Genomic DNA, 22122 nt, shown 5'->3' with positions numbered 1-22122 from the left:
GCTGCTACAGTCAGGACTTCCTTGGTTCATTTAGTTTTTCTACAATAAATCCTCGTCTTCGCCTTTCTCCTGCCTGCCTGCCTGCTCTCTGCATTTTGGGTCCGCCATTCCCTGCTACAACCCAACAGTAATCATAAATGCATCATTCTCTGTGTCAGTTTAGGGTGACACTTTATGTCAATGACAAATAATAATTTTAGGGCATGTGCATAATTCATTGTGTAATTTTTTGAGTTGATTGTTAACAAAAAAAACTTTGTTCTTTCACACATATGTGCTCATTCATGTGTAATTACTTCCACCAACTAATCAAGTATTCTCGTACGCGTAGAATCTGCCATTCAGAATCATTCAGAATACATACGAGCGACTCGCTCCAATGTATTCTACCATGTTGCGCCTCCATCTTTAAAATACTTTAGCCAAAGAGGGACATACTGTACCTTCGTGTTTCACGCTTTTACACTCAGTGGCGCCGTGATGAATGCCAGGGAGGGAGGGGGAGAAGATTACTCAGCGACTGCCGGCAGATTTGAAAGCCCGTTGAAGATGGAGCGCATATCTAGGACATGTAACGGAGTCGCCAAGGAAGTTAAAAAGAGAAGCAAAGCAACAAGACCAAAGTTAATATTGGAGTGGCTTTTCCAAGATGGAAAGAGCTCATAAGGTGTAAGGATTTTAAAAGGGACGACGAAGTTGCCTGCTTTCTTCTCAAAAGGTAATTTAGCCTATTTATGTAAATTCTATACTGTAGTTGCTTGGCTAGGTATAGCATGGTTGTGCATAACACTAAAACGACATATAGGATACTTTTCCTCGCGTCAATGATGAAAAAGGATTGTCTACCTTGTAACATAAACGTAATCATATGTGTCGGGATTTCCCTGGCAGACAACTCATGTCATGTGCAGTTGTAACACAGACTAATAGAGATACTAATAGAGCTAATTTCGGTTTCATTGACATTGTTCATACTGCTCAGAGAAATATATTAAAAGCACAAACCCCTGTTGCTTCTCTCCTGCACTGTAAACATTTCCTTACACTATTAATCTCGTACAATATACAGGAAAACAATAGCACTGATACTTTACTAACATTGTCTTGCATATGTTTGGAAACCTGATAGCTGATGTTAACAATGAAATGGTACCAAAATAACATGAAACTATTATTACACTGGAAGAAACTCTCAGTCGTACTTCTTGGAATAATACGGCCACCGTAGGAGTTAGAACGCGCTCGGAATGGGAGGGTCTAGAAAGTAATATTTAGTTGGTTGTCATACAATTTCACTGCTAGATGGGAGAAATTCTTACACAATGTAGCTTTAACGGATGGCACATAGATGTCCTAATTAACAATCATTCTGTTCTAAAAATGAATTCTCAGTTAGTAAAAATAAATGATTTATATATTGCAAAGGTTTCCCACATTTTATTGTTGTGGTGATTAAAAAATAATTATTATTAATTAATAATAATAAAAACAAGAACAAGAAATGCTGGAATGCTCGGCTACATATTACATAGACATTTGTTTAGTGCAACTTAAACTTCATTTTACACCCTTCATTTTAGACTGATAGCAGTTACCCTTCAGAAACCCAGAAAGAGACACTGTCTGAGTCCTTCAAAGTCAATTAATTTTAAAGTTTTCATTTAAAAAAAAATCTCCCCCTTACTCTACACGTTACATTAACGTAAAACCTCCACATCTGTCTCTACATGTTACATTAATGTAATACATCCACATCTGTCTATACACATTACATTAACCTAAAGCTTCGACATCAGTCTCTACACGTTACTTTAACGTAAAGCTTCAACATCAGTCTCTACATGTTACATTAACGTAAAAGCCTCCACATCTGTCTCTACATGTTACATTCATGTAAAGCTTTGATATCTGTCTCTACACGTTACGTTAATGTAAAGCCTCCACATCTGTCTCTACACATTACATTAATGAAAAGCCTCCACATCTGTCTCTACACATTACATTAATGTAAATCCTCCACATCTGTCTCTACATGTTACATTAACCCACATCTGTTGGACCATTATCTTTTTTACATTACAAGTAAGCCTTATACTTCATACTGTGACCTTATCACATTACCTGGTCAGTATTTTGCACAATGAAGTCATACATTAGTGTAAATGCAGCTTTGACCTAAATTGTCTCTCAGATACAAGGTTGTTTACATTAATTTGTGCTCATTACATCATGTACAGTAAATCCTTCCAAAAAAGTTTGAGGCTTCTATAAGAAAAGTTGAAGACATGCTGAGAAGACGAGGAGATGGAAAAAGAGGAAGACCAGGGGGTGAGCAGGCGTGGCCCCACCGTTGGAAGTGGCAATGTTGGGGAGAGTTGTGTTGGTGCTGTTGCTGGCGCTGGTGTTGTTGGTGGATTTTGAAGGTGGAGATAAGAACCCCACTGTACGAGCCAGGAAGGTTTGAAAGGTGCTCAGTTTGGGGAATTGCATCACTGCATCTCGTGTTTTTCTGGTGGTGTTTCCAGCTGATAACACTGCTGCCTGGAACCAAGAGTCGCCCAGCTTACACATCAACGGACCTCCAGAATCACCCTGAACAAACAGACACGCATGTTCAACATTTGTATGAAGTGGACATTCAGTCGCACCTTCCCGTGAAACTATAGAAAATAATATTCTTTTTTTTTTTTCTAGTTTCACTAAATGTGCTATAGACAATACCTTCTTATACTTTAAAGGAATGGTTTGATTTTGTGAAATGAAACTTTCTTGCTGAGAGTTAGATAAAAAGTTGGATACCTCTCTCATGTTTGTGCAGTAAATTTAATAGATAACTTAACATGTGGCCAACACGGGCACATTTACATGGATGTTGATCAATGTGCATTGTCTCTGAGGAAATAAAACTTGACAAAAAAAAAACATGAAGCTACAGCCAGGAGCCATGTTAGACTTTAGTTTGTATGGGTTAAATAAAAAGGATATAACATGTTAATCAGTAAGCATTAGAGATAGTGGTAGGTGGGATTTGTTACCATTTGACAGAGCCAGGCTAGCTATGTCCCCCTGTTTCCAGTCTTTATGCTAAGCTAAGTTAACCTACTGCTGACTGTAGCTTCATATCTACCGTACAGGCTTGAGAGTGGTATTGATCTTCTCATCGAGTTCTCAGCAAGAAAGGGAAAAAGCATCCAGAAATGCCTGTTTAAGGATCAACAAACTCCTGTTTAAAACAGAGACTTATAAAAGTATAATAATCTCCTGCTCTCATTAATCACCTTCTCCAGTGTAAAGGTTCTGGTACAAATGCTGTCACTTGATGAACCGTTCCCGCAATTTTCCACCGATGTCTGGAACTCCTGCAGAACTTGTTCCGCTGAAGTTGGGAAAAATAAGAAATTGATGCGAATTGAAACATCTGAATCAAATCCAAATGACAGGAACACAGAATAAATGGGCAACCATACTTCATTAGTGCCAAAAACAATGTACAAGGGCCTAAATGTTCAATGTAAAAAGGTGAATTGATGCAGAGGTAGCATTACCCCCTCCTTGATCGGCGTTCCAGCCAGCAGCCCAGCACGTGGAGCCCAAAGCGAAGGTCCGTCCGTTGTCAAGGCAGATGGGCTGGATGTATTTGGACAGGCTTGGTTGGGTTGACAGATGCAGCACTGCTATATTTGACCCATTCAGGTTGCTCAGAGTGATATTTGTCACATTCACTGTCACCTCAAAGGGGTTAGATCCATTCTGTTTCAACCGACCCAACACCACAGTCCATTCAGACGGTGTTTGTGAACTGTGAGAGGTAAAATGAACTAAGTAAGGACTCAAGAAAAACATCTGAATGGTTTAAAACAAGGGTTGGGCCTCTAAATACGGTTTCCTAAAGGGCAGTGCTGTTATTTTTAATCCAACATTACATTAAAGGATAAAAGCTAGCAATCTGGTTACCTTTTGTTCTTAAATTGCAAAAAAATTAAACAGAAAATTACGATCCGTGACATCGCTCCAGCTGTCTCACCTTGAGAAGCAGTCGGCGTTGCTCAACACGGAGTCAACGGCCACTAGAGTCCCGCCACACACATGACTTCCATTCCAGTGTAGGCTCGCCATCCATGGCCACACACCAGCCGTCGCCACCGAGCTTCCTCCCAAAATACTATTCAATGGGGCTTGGCCACAGACCACAGCTGGAGAAACAATCACAATCAGATTTATTGGAATTTGACTTAGTTAGTTTTGTTGTTGCTCTTGATGTACTTATACAGAAAGATGTACAGATATAAATATAAAGGTACAGAACCAGTCAAAAGTTTAGACACACTTTCCCAATGAGAAAGTATGTCCCAACTCCTTAATCTATATTTAAATTAACAAAATATATAATTTACAGGTACAGTGGATGTTTAGTGGATGTAAGAGTTATTGCACAGGGATTGTTTCTGACACTACGTGACTGGAAGTATTGGCCCGTCATAGTGACGATCTGTGTCTGGTTTTGTTTTGGCGTACAGTGTTCTGTAGCGCCTACCAGAGGACAGAGGTTGAAGCAGGGTTTATCCAATGGTTGTATAAAGAGAGGTTTGTCCAGGGTTTGATGAGCCTGAACTCATCTTTCCTGCCCGTAGGTAGACAACCACAAACAATAGAACTATATTTATCCTTAAGGGAAATTGCTGTGTATCAGTTGCAATACAAAGTGTGAACATAGCTAATACAAAATGATACACACAGAATAGTTTTGAGTTTGATGGAAAAGTGCCTTTATAAAAACATCAGTCTTGGGTTTGAATATTTCCCTCAATATAAAAATCATAAAGCTTCAATAAAGAACTGATACAGAATATATAGCCTGTGTTAAAATGTAACTACTCTAAGTACATTTACTCAAGTACTGGACTTAAGTACAGATTCAATGTACTTGTACTTTACTTGAGTATTTACATTTTCTGCTACTTTATACATGTACTCCACTAAATCTCAGAGGTAATATTGTACTTTCTACTCCACTACATTTATCTGACAGCTTTAGTTACTTTTCAGATGACAGTTTTTCACCCCTGCCTGTCCGATGAAAAACATGTATCTCCAGATGTGTTGATGTTGAATGTTTGTGATACATTGAAGGTGAATTTAAAGTGTTTCTTTATGTGTTGAGAAAATTCTCCTACTTCTTAAGCTAAATAAACTCTTTAAAAAGCTGGAAAAAGCGTCATGACAAAGCTGAAAATATGGCTGTTTTTCTGACACCATGAAAAGTTTTAAAACTTTTTAAAGATACGTGGTTCTCACATGACAGTGACGCTACAAATATGATGATCTTATAGAATATAATGCATTGTTGTAGATTAAACCATCCAACAGGAAATAAAGGAGTTAAAATGAGCCCAACCTTAAATGTCTACAGCAAAATGCAACATACACATTAATGCAGCAGTAATATTAATCCAGAAACATCAGATACTGACACGACCAGTGGCGCAAAAAGTGGGTATGCGCTATATGCGGCGCATAGGGGCGCAGCACCATGGGGGCACCAAAGCGATTGTAAAAAAATAAAAATAATTTAAAAAAAAGATTAAAAAATATCTTTTATATCTAGCTGCTTTTGTGCGTTTCTAAATCATTTCTGCATTTCCTCAATGTTACATAACATTGTAGAGGACTAACAGGCTAGAGTAGGCGCCCTATCTCATAAGTGTCCATCATAGAATGTTAACATATATTCACAAGTTTAGACAGGTAAAGGTAGGTAGCTAAATTTTACGACTGCCTTTGGAGTTTCCTATATCTGCGTCCACGTTGTCAACATAAGACATGTGGCGTTAGTGCTCCTTTTGTACCATCATTTTATTGAATTAAATATTAAACTTCACTCCTCTGAGATGGGTGTTTTTTTTTTACATTACACACAAAGCTAGCTATAGTTAGCCTGTATGCCAGCGGACATTAGAAAGGTAAACATTGCTAAGAGACTTATTAGGCGACGTGGTCACTCACTACATGGGCATTTTTTAGAGGCCCATTTACGATATAGAAGCTAAATATACAATGGAATATTTCCGTAAGGGCTTTTTACATATTGACAAATGTTGATAATAACATGTATATGCCTGTGTAAGGTGTAGAGTCATCTGACGTTGGTATCCAATATGGCACCCATGATTTGAGTTGGCCACACTCTCTAAATATAGGGCACTACTCCCTACTATGGCCACGCCAAGACCCGGACTATTGAAGGGCAGGTCTTATTTATTGTAATGAAAATACAGTACAAGAAAAAAGTGGACTACAATAATATGGTTGCCACGGGGGCAACCAGGGGTGAAGATTAGGTTGCCACTTGTCAGAATTTGGTTGCCAAAAGCAACTGTTAATGTTGAGCCCGTATTTATATATATGTATTTACATATATACCATATAATTATTTATAATTATGGTAGGCCTACAGTGGCTGATATACTTTAAAATAAATCTTTATTATTTAAAGCCCATACATGATGATGTACGACACATTTATTTTATTCATTATTGGATCAAATAGGAATTAAGTGGTATCGCACATCACTAGTGTCAACCCGGTCGCAAAATTACGAATCCCACTATGGCCACGCCAAGACCCGCCCTACAAAAGCAGCTCGATTGGTTGGGGTTTGGATAGCTGATTGGTCAGGGGATAGGACCAGCTTGGACACCTGGCCAATAGTATTGTGTGAATGCTATTGAAGGGTGGGTCTTGGCGTGGCCATAGTGGGAAAACATCTTTGCAACCCGGTCAAATGCCTAAAATATGAGTTTATCTATAGATCTACCTATTCGACTAGTTATGCTTTCATTTTCTGCTGCACCTTGTGGTGGGGAAAGACCTTGATTGAAGAATGAATTTCCCCCACTGCCTAATCTAATGAGATTTGGTCTTTTTCTATTTATTTAGTTTGAAAGGATTAGAATGTATGCAAATCAGTGGTTTTCATTCTTTAGAATTCCAGTGGTCCTAGTAGATCCCTTTGGTAGACCAATGTTAATTTAACTTTGGGTCCCTGGTGCCTACACTGAGAACCACTAGTGTGTGTGTGTGTGTGTGTGTGTGTGTGTGTGTGTGTGTGTGTGTGTGTGTGTGTGTGTGTGTGTGTGTGTGTGTGTGTTGTTGTAGTAGTAGTAGTAGTAAAAAGAGAGAATGGGAGAAGGAAGTTTGTGTGAGGTGGACCTGGTCACCACAGACCCAAATATTCTCAGCAGTTGCTACTGTCATATGCTGCACTGTCTCTTCATGTGGCACATTGTATGGGTCACTTCTTATATCATAACAAGGTAATATAATGTGTAATCAAGTGATGACTGATTAACAGTAATGTAAATGCCCTAATACCTGTTGATACTACAGCAATGCAAAGTTTACAGTTTTGCACATATCATGTGAGACTCGATTTCTCCATTTCTTTGCACAAAACTCTCCAGAAAGTGCCAATGGTTTATTTTTTTCAACCGGACGGTTGTTGGTTGGCCTACCGAGTTAATAGATTTGGTCACGGTTCGTGTGCCCTCGGCAGGGGGGGGTGATGATCACGTTTAACTTTACATAACTATCAAGATAACATTACGTGTATTTGTATATGATATAGGCCTAATACTTTCCCTTTGGTAATGTAGCATATGAATTTCCATGAACACAATTCTAAAATGCAAGAGAAATAAAGGCTTCTGCTATCGGTTGATAAGTTAAACTTGCCGAGAACCTAGACACCCGTTTGAATATAGACTCGTGCAGTAGCCTACCCTCGGTTACGGTCCTTACGGTCTCGTTCAGTAGACTGGTGCGCGGTCTCCTTGTGACAGCCTAGCCTAGCTACCATGTAGCAACATTCACTTCTCTAACATTTAACTTAACATAACTACCAAAATAACATGACATGTATTTGTATGTGATGTACTGTACTTCCCCATCGATAATGTGTGAATTGCCGTGAACACAATCCTCTAAGATGCACCAGAAACAAGGCTCGGTTAATAACTCAAACTTGCCGAGAACCAAGACACCGCTTGATTACGTTAGAGTCGAGCGGGCCGGCCGGTTGCACAGTTACATTAGACTCGAGCGGGCCAGCAGGTTGCACGGTTACATTAGACTCGAGCGGGCCAGCCGGTTGCACGGTTACATTAGAGTCGAGCGGCCGGCCGGTTGCACGGTTACATTCGGTCTCGTTCGGCATAGAGTCTAGGCATTAGGCATTAGTAGCTCATTTCCTGATTGATTCTACCACCACCACTCCAGTCCAGTGGAGGCGCTAATGAGCTAGATTACAACACACACAGTAGCAGATGAATACCAGCTACACAACGGCCAACCATTGACATATATATAATGCCAACGGCATGAATGAAGTGAAAGAAAAAAACAGGAGTGAGTCGGTTCATTGACGTATGGCACTCGATTCTCCCGGCTCAGTGACACGAGTCGGGTTAATTAACCGGCTCTTCGGTCAGTTCGTCAACACTAATTTGCTTGCGAGCTGGCCAAACAGTAGTACATACCTGCAAACTAGTCGCTTTTCGACAAAAATCGCCGTTTTGAATGGGGTCCGAGACCCGATGCTAATACGGCACCGGTGCCTTAACGACCGTTATCTACCGGAACAAATAGCAACAAGGATTTAGCTAAGCTTATTTAGGTGCCACTTAAATGCCTCCGCTTCTCTCTGATGCTCCAAAAAACGGACGTTAGAGGGAACTGAAACATTGCCGCACAGGAGTTCAGTCAACACTACACTTAGCAGCAGGTAACGTTAGCCTACCGTTAGCTAGCAGCTGGATTAAACACGGTTAAAATGTTTACAGCTAAAAGGTGTAAAGTGTGTCTGTATTTCACCGGAGATGTTTCCAACACCGGACTGTAGCTGCCGTTATCTGAAAAACACAGTCATGTTATGTTGCTCGCCTCGCCAGTCTTGTGGTGCCTTCACTGTAATTGTAAAATACCCTTTTCCCACCCAGTGGTTGTTTCACCGTTTTGTGCTTTTTTTGTGCTTTTTTGTTAGATCAACTTTTTATTGTTTTATATTTTTGAACATACAGAACAGACAAAACAATTGAACAAGGTGCTCCTTCTTTAAATATATATATATATATATATATATATATATATATATATATATATATATATATATATATATATATATATATATCTTTCGGTTCAGGCACCATTTTAAAAGTATCATATCAAGTTAATAAGAGCATTAAAATGAGAAAAAATAATGGGCAAAAAGAAATCAAGGGACATTTAAAATAGATAAAAATGTGCAATTAATTGCAAGTTAACTATGACATTAATGCGATTAATCGCGATTAAATATTTTAATCGTTTGACAGCACTAGTAAATATATAAAATGTATGTTGAAACTCATAGTGGGGTCTGTGAAGGATGACAGGCCGGGCAGCGAGGCAGCAACTCAGGCAGCACCGCCGCTGTCACGTTACTCCGGATTTCCACAGGATGCAGAACGGCTGCGCACCGGCTCCGCTGCGTGTCTGCTGCATGCTCCGCCGTCCGTCAATACCCACTACGTCCGGATTTGTTGCGGCACGGCTGCGGCCATGACTGACAGCTGTAGTCACAAGGACCCACAAGTTCTCGCGAATTCACGTAGAATAGAACCACAAAACCACAGTTTGACGCAGCCTATATTTAGTCAGTGGAAATACACACATTGACTTTAATGGAAACCTAATGACTCCGCCGGCGTTCTGGAGCCGCTACGCAGCCGTTACGCAGCTGGTGGAAATTGGAGGTTAGAGCTCCTGAACTCCGACACACAGTCGGACAAAATTTGTAAAACGGCCCATATTTGAGCTCTACATAAAAACAGCTCAGAAGTGAATTTAGTAATGAAATAGCAGACGAACAATGTATAAAATTTCTGAGATCTGCGTATACTAGATACACAAGACAAACTGGTCCCAGATCAGTGGCATATGTAAATTTTGGGGCATGACAAAGGTTCAAGGTAGAGCCAAATAAGGTACAGCCACCGAATTGACGTCAACTATTAGCTTTGTTGAGATTTGACTGTTTTCAGCAGCAGTTTCAAATTGTGAGATTTGCATAGGAAAGAGGTGTCAATGGGACTTTGAGGTTCATGTCCTTTTTACCCACCAAACTGTCGGAATTCAACTATGACAAGGTAAACTCAGTTTTGTATTCTATCACCCCTTAAAGTAAGATTTTACTACTACACTACTGTAAATATGAAAATATCTCATTTTAGGGACCGTTCAGTATTTATGGAATGGTCCACCGGAGGAAAATAGGGGAGGGTCATGTCTTTTTATTCTTTGCCCAACATTTTTTACTCTGGGAGGTGGGGGGTCACCCAACTTTTGTATTCATGAAAAGAGCAACATTTCAAAGTGGCTTGTTTGGTGCATATTTTTCCATGTAGCTCTCAGTCTCGGCCCCCCCAGCACCCTAGCAGATAGGTCTGACCACATACGTGGAGTTTGTTGGGGGCAAGAGGAGCACTGCCCTCCTGGTGGCTGAAACGGGTAATTGCATTGTTTAAAAAATGATTACGCTTGGCCTGACCAGATATTTTATAAATATTTTAAATAACACAAAACAACTAAATGGTGGTAGGTAATACACCTGATTTCATATACTGCTTTAGTAAAAAAAAATATTACCTGGCTGACGATGGGAGCAGCAGGACACAAAAAACGAAAATTACTGTTGCACTAGTCTGGACATCTTGCCATGCCAAAGGTTTCCTAAATGGCTTCTTTTGTACAGCCCTTTGTGATTTTATCTGTGAAAAGCGCTTTATAAATAAATTTTACTTACTTACTTACTTACTTACTTACTTACTTACTTACTAAATGCCATTTATATAAATTTGTTGTCACCTGTTTGGAGCTGAATGTGACACGCGTAGGCCTTGCTGGATACACCGTGACATTTTTTGTGGATCTACTGATCGCTGTGGATTACTTTTTTTTCGTGTCATTGGATTACGGCAAAATACGGATCTATTTTCGTAACGTGTTTTAACGTTTTATGGTGTGATTGCGCTGCGTTTGGAGAGCCATCTCAACAGACTGTAGGTCGAACACTGATTGTTCACTGTTACATTTTAGTTGAATTATTCCGCCACCGTATGTCTATTGCGTTCCAAGACAGCCGTGCCGCGATTGGCTATTGATTATTTTGCATGTGTGCTTTGCTGAATGGTCTCAATGTTTTATTGTTTTATTTCATGTGAATACTAGTTTACTAGAGGAGTAACTTATTATTTGAAGTAATGCAATAATGTAGGAAGTGTACTTTTAGTTTTCATGCTTATTGTGTTTCCCCAACAATGTTAGTGAGTAAATCTACTGAAATGGCCACCACACCATAACAGAGGAGTGTGATGCGTAAGATGAGAAAGCAGAGGTTAAGTCTGTATCTCATAGCTGTAAACAAACAATGGGCATCTCTACCTCTTTACCAAGAACAAACCAGTATAGAAAATAGTGATGTGTGATACCAATTAATTTCTATTTGATCCGATACCAAGTAATACCCAGGCTGGTATTGTCAATACCAATACTTTTTACATATTTTATTTGTAGTGTGATGTGAAAACTAGTTTAAAGTAAAGTAAAAAAGTAGGCTGTATGCATACCAATTCCAAATTATAGCTGCATAATGACAAGACAATAAACTACTCTCATATTATTGAATTATAAAGAAAATCTTAGAACAAACTGCTTTCTGTTAGCTTGTTGTAAGAATGCTGGGATTTCGGGGAACTCTTTAACATTAAAAAACTAAAGCCTTAACAGCGCGAATAACTTTCCCACAGTCAGTGAGCCTATCACACTATCTCCCTGTACCTGGATAACTTCTGCCGCTGCTGCCAAATGACTCACTGATTGAAGTATGTCTTGCCCTAGCACCTTGTGTCTTCTTAGCCTCGTGAGACCGTCCTGATCTCGCGAGCTCCAGTTTTCCACTCGCAGATCAGTCTGGCATCTTGAGGCAGAGAAAATTTGGAGCCGTTAGCCAAACGACCGGGCCAATCAGTGTTGGTTTTGAGGTGGGTTAGGTGGTGATAGACCGATGGTTTATCCAATCAGCTAACCAGTATTATCAGCCAGCGGTAGCCCTAATTCTGTTAGCTGCTTGCTAATGCTTTTTTTCTCTTGGATCCTTCTTTTGGAATATGGTCCGGGAACCTGAAATGGTGCCTTTTATTCCTAAATTCTCGTTACACAAATGGCAAATCTCCTTTACCGACATGTTGCTTGCATGCTGAGCTTACGAGCTATGCATTGCCTGCAGCAGCAGGGTCGGGCTTGTGGTTGTATTTTCATACGCTTCGTGGATCTGATTGGTTGATTTGGCCCGTCCATCACCAACATCGGTGATAGACAGATGGTTCATCCAATCAAATAACCTGTATTCCGCCGCTTCCCAAAAGTTCTCCAACGGAAAGTTCCCAGATGGATATGCCGAGCGAAGGCGAAGCAATCCATCTTGCGGAGTCAGGTTAGTGTCTTCTCGCCCTGGACCTCCTCCTCAGACTGACGCTATATTATATCATCATATTCACTCTTATGACTCAGATGTTTAGCAAGGTTTGTAGTGTTACCACTGTATTTCACTGTCTTTCCACACACTCCTGTGCAGACTGCAGTCTGTAGTCTTCTTCTTAGCGGGAAATTATAGAAGGGCTGCTACAGCGGCCGGCTCCGTCACAGAGCCGCAGTGCACACACAACTGACCGGCGGAAAGAGAAGTAGTTCCTTCCCTTATCCGGATATAATTAGACTTTTCTGGTGACAACAAGTTACTTATGATAACATAAACACTCACTCCAAATTACTGAGTTTAAATATCGATCTTTTTATAAGAGAATCGATACTAGAGCAGGAGACGTTGGGATCGTAAATATCGATACTTTAGTATCAATCCGCACATCACTAATAGAAAGCATCAATGAAATGTTGGGGAGGGTCATGCCTCTCTTCCTGATCATTTTGGAGGGTCATACAAAATTTATTGTCGGCGAAGTCTTTTTTGACGAAAACTCCTCCGGTGGCTCCTTAAATAAATAATGAACAGTCCCTTAAGTGGAAATGTAAGGTTAAAGTCTGGACATGACAGACACTCACGTTTGGCAGTGGTGGTTGGAGGGAGGGTGGTTGGAGGGAGGGTGGTTGGAGGCGGTGGCAGGCCAGCACAGCTGAAGCTGAGGTCACTGTCAGTTCCAGTGGACGTGAAGATGACAAAGCCCGGCTGGCTGCTGGTGATCTGGCTGTTGATCCAGGACTGATATTGGGACACTCTGGTGTAGACTCCTGGGGTATTAGGCTGGGCACAACCATTTCCAAAACTCACGATTCCCCCCAGGATCCAGCGGCTGCCCTGCTTGCTCACCAGCGGACCACCTGAATCCCCCTTTAAGAAGAGAAACATTTAGGAGAGAAATCTTTGCAGGAGATTAAATCTGACACCAACACAAGCGTAAAGATGTTTACCTGACAGGAGTCCTTCCCTCCAGCACTTAACCCGGCACAGATCATGTTGTTCGTGATTCGGCCCACACCATAGTCACAGTTACACTCTCTGTTCCCCACAATTGGCACATTCACCTCCATTAGGTTTCCTGGGGCAGGAAGGGAAACTAAAGAGAAACAAATACAGTAAATAAACAGCACATGTGATTAATTATGAGTGTTTGATTACTACACCAGTAGGTCTATGAATCTAAAGGACCATGTCTTTGCCTATTAAAGGTACAATCAGGAGTTTAAAGTTAAACAAAGTCAAACCAAAGAACAGGTCCACTACAACTTCAAAACAAAGAACTGAAACCTCAAGCTGTTTATGCTGTTTACATCACCTATTGAAGATTTCCATGAAATATGCTGTAAATATTTATGTTCCCAAAAGGATGAATCCTAATTTTTCAGCTGACCACTGAGCGTTTCCTCTCACCCCCTCTAATTTCTAAATTAATTTGAAAATCTATCTGGGAAAATTTGACCACTAGTAACACTATGTTTTTACAAGTAAATCCCTGTTTAGTTTGTACCATGTACGAGCCAAGGGACCACAAACAAAGACAATGAAAAACAAGACGGATTGCAACCAAACATGGATGAAAACAATTTGAAATGTTTTTGTTTTTTTATGAACATAACACATTGAACACATTGCTAGACCTAAGAGACACACAGTGTGATTTGGTGAGAAACCTTTAAACTTAACCAAGAAAACTACACAGGTAAGTTGACCGTTCCTCGAGCACCATCAGCAGAACAAACTCTTTACTGCAGAGGCTTTTTGCAGCAATTTATCTTTTGTATCGTGGAGTGTTTAATAAAATATTTTTAAACTTAATGATATTTCTAAAACTCTGTTTTATTGCTTTATGGTACTAATTTTAGCATTTAAATGTTTGAGTAAACTCAGTTGTTGTCACCATTGTATTGAAAGAAAGGAATGTAACCTAGCTGCTCTCTGACCCACCTCCGGATGTAATGGCGCCCCAGCCGGTCACCCAGGAGCTAACGCCGCTGAAGAAGGTGCTGCCTGGAGCTGCCAGGCAGACAGGAACAATGAAATCTGTGAACGTCACCGGTGAGGAGAGCTGCAGGAGGCAGATGTCGTTGTCAATAGCTTTGGCGTTATAGTTAGGATTTACGATGACCTTTGTTACTGTCCGAGACACCCCATTGGGGTTGGGTCCCTGTAGACTCTGGAGACCCAGAGACACAGTCAGACTGGCTGGGATGCTAAAGAGAAACAAAACAGTGCAAAGAAGTTAAGAGCAGAGCAGTTAAGCAAACACAAAAAACCCCGCCTAAGAGAATCTGCTCCTTAGTGCTTACCTTAAGAAGCAGTGAGCAGCAGTCAGCACCCATTCACTGTTAATGAGGGATCCTCCACAGAAGTGGCCCCCAGATGTTTGCAGGCTGACTTGCCAGGGCCAGTTACCCGGAGGGGCGTTCTGTCCTCCAACAATCCTGGTGTTGAGCCGAGTTATACCGCACACTGCAGAGAGACAGACAATAAGAACACAGTGAGCAATACTCCCCTCTCCCTGGATTACCACTGAGCACTGCTGGGATTATAAACTTTAACTGTTGGTTGAGGATTATGATCCTGGGATGCTTCAGGTGTTTCTAATCCAACAGTCCTAAGTAACAGAGGAGAAACTATTCTTATTTCAGTTTAAGTCTACACATTTCATTGCTTTTACTGGGTTTGACAGCAAATACTAACAACCATGAAGATATAAACAAAACAACTAAAGTCCAACAACATGTTGACAGCCAGGAGAAAGTAAAGAAGTGTGCATAAAACTGACTTACCATCTAGTTGTGAGTGAGACTCTGAAAAATAGGAAACAAACACATAATCACATTTAAAACATATTTATATTTACTGATGCCTAATATGATCATTCATAACCATAGAAATAAACAATGATCTTGATTTGATTATTTATTTATTTTATTCAATATCTAAATGTTATCCTTCATTTTCATATATATACTGTATATCTGCAAAATTTATATTAATAAGTATGTCAAAAGTATTGATAGCATGAGACCAACTAAGTATGCTGTTATTTATTTCTGTTATTTATGAGTGAGTGGTGTTGACATACAGTACAGTGCATGTCTTTTTCTTCCAACAGCCACAGGTTTTACATACTGTCTTGTTTTCTCATTTTAACAGCTTAGCAGTGTTCCGTGCTGTCTGCTGTCCCATCAAACTAGTTTGACTGCCTCCAATGTTGGCATGTTTCAAGTCAACCCACAGAGTCTAGACAGGAAACCCAGACAGGGGACATTTTTCTCTCAAACCGTGTCTTTTTATGTGTACAACTGCCACATTGTTTGATGACAGGTGTAGATTATTACATGCTAAAAATGTATAGGTGTGATACAGAAATAAATAGACCAAAATCTCCATAAGAGATTATGATTGATAGTGTTTTGTGCTCATTGCAACAGTGTTGCGCGCAGTCATAGAGGTATTGGTTAAAATAGGCGAAACACATCTGCATTCCACGAACAAAGGAAACTGATGCACAGATGGTTTAGCTTAAGCTGTAAATATAAGTTAGTTAAGGTCACAGTGGCCTCGAGAAAGGTACATTTTGAAACAACGACAAGTAGAATCAGGAACAGAATGTACCGCTTGTGTGAGCAGAAGAAGAAGCAACACAGCACAGTGGGCTCCACCCTGGCGTGTGTTGTGAGAAGATAGCAGTCCCTGTGCTGGAGAAGAAGACAACACTCCAGAGCGAGGGGGGGTATAAGAGTTTAGGGAAAGGATAGAACGGGGTTGACTCTGCGGAAGAGATGGGTGGACCGGCACCGACTATTTGTCTGTTGCTAGGGAAACTTAGTCTCTGCTTTGTGATTCCACAGATCTGTGTCTAACTCTCATGCTTGACTATTTAAAGGTTACTCGTTCCAATTTAAAACCAATTTAAGAATACGCAGGGAAGAATAATTGGAGTCAGGACAAAGTAGGAATTCCCCCTACACAGGCAAGGGGTGAATGTTTATTGACTGTGTCTGCACCGACAGACTGCTGATGATCACTGACTGACAGTTTACAACACAACAATCCCAAAATTATGCTGTATGCTTATACTTCTACTGCAGTTACTGCTGCTCATCATATTACAACTACTACTGTTATTTCTCCAGTCTCTGATGATGCTTTGATAAAACATCCCAGCAACAGAAGTTAAAGGGGCACTCAACTCATTTTACACATGAAGTTCAGTTTACTCTATAAGACTATTCAAATGGCAGTTAATAAGGCTAAATTGGGAAAAGCAGGGGGTGGCTGTGGCTCAGTGGTAGAGCGGTCACCTGCCAATTGGAAGGTTGGTGGTTTGATCCTTGGCCCTGCGGTCCCATGTCGAAGTGTCCTTGGGCAAGACACTGAACCCCAAGTTGCCCCCGATGCTGTGCATCGGAGTGTAAATGTGTGTGTGAGTGTTTATCTGATGGGCCTCGGCCACCGCATATGAATGTGTGTGAATGGTTCCTTTACTATGTAAAAGCACTTTGAGTAGTCGTTGAGACTAGAAAAGTGCTATATAAAAACAGTCCATTTACATTTACAAAAGCGACAGGGGTCGAAAATATCCCAAATGAAATACTGAAATCACCCAAACTATTTGATATTTTGCGTGATTTATTTAAAGGATGTTTTGAATGTGGCAAAATACCATCTATGTGGCTTAAATCAATTATTAATCCGATACCAAAATCCCAAAATGAAAATCCAAGGGTGCCCTTAAATTATAGAGGGATTAGTCTAATGAGCACAGTTTATAAACTGTATTCTAAAATGAGAGGCTCATGTTGTATTTAGAGAAAGAAGAGCTTTTTGTGGAAGAACAAAATGGATTCCGTAAATCAAGATCATGCTTAGATCACATTTTTGTATTGTCTACAATTATAACTAATAGAATAAGTGAAAATGAGCCAACATATTCGTGCTTTATCGATTTTCACAAAGCTTTTGATATGATCAATAGGGATCTGTTGGCATATAAGCTTATAGAGTATGGGGTAAATGGAAATTTTTATATGGCACTGAAGTCTGTTTATCACAAGCCCATAGCATGTGTAAGATTGAATGAACTCCATACCAACTGGTTTCCAACATCATCAGGGGTAAAACAGGGCGATGCTTTGTCTCCCACATTATTTGCAATTTATATAAATGATTTGGCAAAGGAAATTAAAGCATTGAATTGTGGAATAAGATGTGGAAATGAAATGATAAGTATTCTTTTGTACGTGGATGATATAGTACTACTGTCTCCATCTGAAGATAATCTGCAGCGCATGCTCTCTTATATGATGACTGGTGTAATAAATGGAGATTGTTCATCAATAGAAAGAAAACGGAAATAATTCACTTTAGAGAACCTTTAACTACTCGCAGCACTTATGAGTTTAAAATTGGGTCACACAAGCTGAACTTTGTAGACTCATAAATATCTAGGTTTTTATATTGATGAACATATGAATTTTAGAAATGGTGTTAAGGTTCTTGCTGATTCAGCACGTAGAGCTTTGGGAGGAATTATTGGTAAAAGCAGGAATCTGAAAGACATAAGTTTTCAAACGTATTCTAAATTGTTTCAAGCCTGTGTGTGCCCTATACTTGATTATATTGTGGGTGTTAGAGGACTTAGGAATATATCTAATTGTGAATTAGTGCAAAATAGTGCTATAAGATATTTTCTGGGTGTGCATAAGTATACCCCTACATTGGCGATAGTGGGAGACTAAAATAATGGGAATCATGTGAGGCTCGCTGGAAGATATGTATGGCCCAGTTATGGAAACGTCTATTAGATATGGACGCAAATAGGTTGACAAGGAAAATATTTCTCTGGGATAAACATATTCTTGGTCTTTGGTCTAACGACATATGCAAATTGTTTTGTAATTATGGTTTTGGGGATTTGTTTCTTAATAATGAAAAGCTGAATATCGGTTTGTTTAAAGAATCTGTGTTTGCTAAAGACAAAAAGCAGTGGGCTGATGATATATGGGCTAAGCCAAAATTGCGTATTTTTGTAATGATAAAACCAGAATATGGCACTGAGAATTATGTTGTATATAATTTGTCAAAAAGGCAAAGATCCTTATGCGCTCAAGTGAGATCTGGTGTTTTGCCTTTGACTATTGAAACAGGACGATATGTTAATGTAGAAGAGGAAAAACGTATTTGTCCTATGTGCTGTTTGAATGATGTAGAAAATGAGTTCCATTTTGTTTTCTATTGTCCTTTTTATCGTGAGCAGCGTGATTTTTTGTTTTGTAGGATAAAAGCAGAGATTGATTTGGTAAATATGCATGATGCTCAAAGATTGAGATGGCTGTTCACATATGAAACATATAAATTGGCTAATTATTTAGATAAAGCCTGGGAGAAGAGGAAAAAAGCTCTTTATCGAGTGTAGATGAGAACTAGTTGTTTGTGTGTGGTATGTGTGTACGTGTATATACATGTATGTATGTGTATGTCTATATATTTGTATTCATGTATTTGTTCGAAGGATTTGTATATGCAACAGGAAGATGTTTGTTGAATAAGTGAATTTGTGGTGTCTTGCAATCCCATGTGGGATGGGCCAAGATGTTTGGCATGACACAGAAATAAAATATAACTAACTAACTAACTAACTACCAAGCCTGCAAAAAATAACTGTATAATATAAATGATAAATAACCATGATGATGGCCTACACTTCAACAGTAAGTGAACGTATCACTAAATCACATCTTTCCTACATACAGTGGCACAAAAGCATTTGTTGTGATGGATGACTAACACAGATGTTCTTCTTTTCCTCAGTAAAAGTTTTGCAATCAGGGATTTAATTTTTGTACCCTGAAACCCTGCAGCACACATTCTTCTGAGCAGTGATGAAAGAAACCTATGGTGACCACAAAACTCCCTGAACCAGTTTGAGATGCTGTAATCTATCAAAAAGGTTAGTTGTCTTTGGCAGAAAAGAAATTGAGTGTCTGTGAAATCGAGTATGTTACAAGAGCATACGGCAGACTTAAAAATCTCAGCTCTGCAACAACCTTAAAACGTATTAAAACCTATTGAAGGTGGAAGAGCATGCAATATACGTGTCTCATCTGCTTCATCAAGATGGTCTGTCAGTCAACAGATAATTCACAGGCGTGATGTGGACTAAATTATACCCACATTACACACATGTCATCCATCTTAAAACTGCAGAAACGGAATTCATTTTTTGCACTAAATATATATAATTGAATTATTTAAATGCATGTGAATTTTAAAGCAGACCTCAAAGAAAATTTGTATAAAGTAAAAAGACTACTCATTAAATCCATGATTTCTATGATGATACTGTGAGGATGTGTCCGATGTTATGACTTTATAACCAGGGAGGAGGAGGAGGAGGAGAAGAAGTAGTGATTATAGCGACTGACAGACTGTAAAGTGTTCATTCAGACGGGACAAATCACTTCACTTTTATGCCCTCCAGACAAAGTTACCAATCAGGCTTAATTAAGCTACAAGTTCAGTGTAAAACAATCCAGATTTATTCCTGAAGCTCTACAAAGATACAAAGATTTAAGGTTTGAGTTTTTCTCTGCAGTGTCTCAGAGGTAAATATTGACCTTTTATTCCACTGCATCTGATAGTTGCTGCAAACTTTGCAGATGATTTTTTTGGTTATTTTGACCTCTTAGAAACATTATAGACAGACACGATAACTTTTGGACTTTAAAAGAGTTTCTACTGATTTTATTTTATAAATGGTCCTATTTAGTTATATAATAAAGCACATTGTGCTTGCCTGTGTGTCAGAAATTTGCTGTATAAATAAACTTGCCATGCCTTTTATTCATGCATACTTTGAATCATTAATGTGCACTCAGTATGACAGGATCACAGAGTTGGTGGGGTTTTGATCCCCAAGTACTTTTTATTTACTTCAAAAGTAGTATTTTGAATACCGGACTTGCACTCATTTTACTTCACTACTTACTAACTTAATTCATTACAATATTTGACTTCCTCCTCAGTGTGCTTCCACTCAGGGGATCTCAAACATGATTGGTTCAGGTGTGTGCAGTGAGGAGGGTCCTTACCGTGTGTCAGGAGAGTCAGCAGAGCCACCGCACCGATCACCTTGTAGACAGCCATAACTGTAAGTACATGCCATCAGATCTACTCTGGCATTAAATAATCTTCTTGTGCCCTCCCCCTCTCTCTCTATACCTCCCACACAGTAACACAAACTTTGTTACCTGTCAGAAGACTCGCCCAACCCCTTACCGCAAACCACCTGTATAACCGCATATCAAACATGTCCTCTCTAGGCTACAGTAACTACATTCAAACAAGCACTGTTCTTATTACGTATTTTTATTTAATGCCATGTTATAGTTATAGTCCACTTGTACATTCACAGGAAAATTTTGTTTTTTACATTTATTTCACATCTGTAGTAACTAAAAGCATAAAAAATAAATGTATAAAATGCAATGAATTGTTACAAAGGAAACTTTCTTACTTGTGAGCTCTTATAAAAATCAGCAATGGTGTCTCAGTCAAAGAGACATTTCTCCTCCAAACTATATTTATATATTTCACATTTTACTAAACAAATCAAAGATTGGAGAAAAGTCCAGAAAGTGAAAACAGATTTGTCTATCAGATCCTAGTTTCTTCTTCTTCTTCTTCTTCTTCTTCTTCTTCTTCTTCTTCTTCTTCTTCTCTTCCATTAATCATTGGACGACCCCTCAGCTTTGTCTGGTGACCCTTTGGAGTGGTCCGAGCCCTAGGTTGGGAACCACTGGACCAAACGATCTAACTGTAGATAAAGTTTTTAAAGTAGGTCCACCTGGAGCAGCTACAACAGTAACATGCTGCTCTCACATTGATGCTTCAGTATTAATATCTAATAATGTCACATAGAATCAGATATCAGTCACAGAGACACTTCACTACGTGTACTTTTACTGCATGGTGCTGAGAAAACTTCTGTACTTTTACTGCTGATACTTTAACTGCATTTTACTTTTTATATAGGACTTGGAATGAAGGACTTTTACCTGTAATAGTTGTTTTTTTTACATTACTATATCAATATTTTTACTGAAGGAAAGAAATACTTGTTCAGTCACTGTTTAAAGCACTTGATGAGTTCCAGTCAATGCGTTAGCGCTTTTGTTTATTTTACCATTAAGTGGATGGCTCAGGCTTTTTTTTTTTTATCTAAAACCACCAGCCCTCCTTTGGAGGACAACTTTATTTTTATTATAAAGCAATATATTTTATATACACAGTATGTTACATAGAGATTTAGAATTACATTCAGTGCATTAACGGTTGCCCACCGTAACCATTCACCCTGTTTTAGTGAAACCCTGGATCCATATAAGGGCAGGGGGGATTAAAGCATTTAACACATAACACAAAAAACGCGAAAAAAAACAAGGTGAACAGAACAACAGAGGGAAGTGAGACGGGACAATAACAGAACTGACAAGACGGGACAGGACAGGACAGTTGACAAACACAAGGACATATTATTAGTAAT

General features: G+C 39.4%; 1 protein-coding gene across 1 annotated transcript; it reads right to left on the bottom strand.

The window, feature by feature from the left end:
- Positions 1-1510: 1510 nt before the first annotated feature.
- On the bottom strand, positions 1511-20723 carry LOC114570192 (polyserase-2-like). The gene is made up of 10 exons (XM_028600447.1): positions 20669-20723; positions 15359-15379; positions 14876-15038; positions 14514-14779; positions 13520-13665; positions 13154-13439; positions 4025-4193; positions 3546-3799; positions 3279-3376; positions 1511-2592 (listed from the first exon to the last, which is right to left on the bottom strand). Exons 1-10 carry the CDS (start codon positions 20721-20723, stop codon positions 2266-2268), a joined length of 1785 nt encoding a protein of 594 aa, XP_028456248.1. The 3' UTR covers positions 1511-2265.
- Positions 20724-22122: the final 1399 nt, after the last annotated feature.

This window comes from Perca flavescens, chromosome 15 (genome assembly GCF_004354835.1).
Source record: "Perca flavescens isolate YP-PL-M2 chromosome 15, PFLA_1.0, whole genome shotgun sequence".
Taxonomy (NCBI): Eukaryota; Metazoa; Chordata; class Actinopteri; order Perciformes; family Percidae; genus Perca; species Perca flavescens.
Note: the sequence above shows the minus strand (reverse complement) of the source record. Positions and strands in the feature narration are given on the sequence as shown.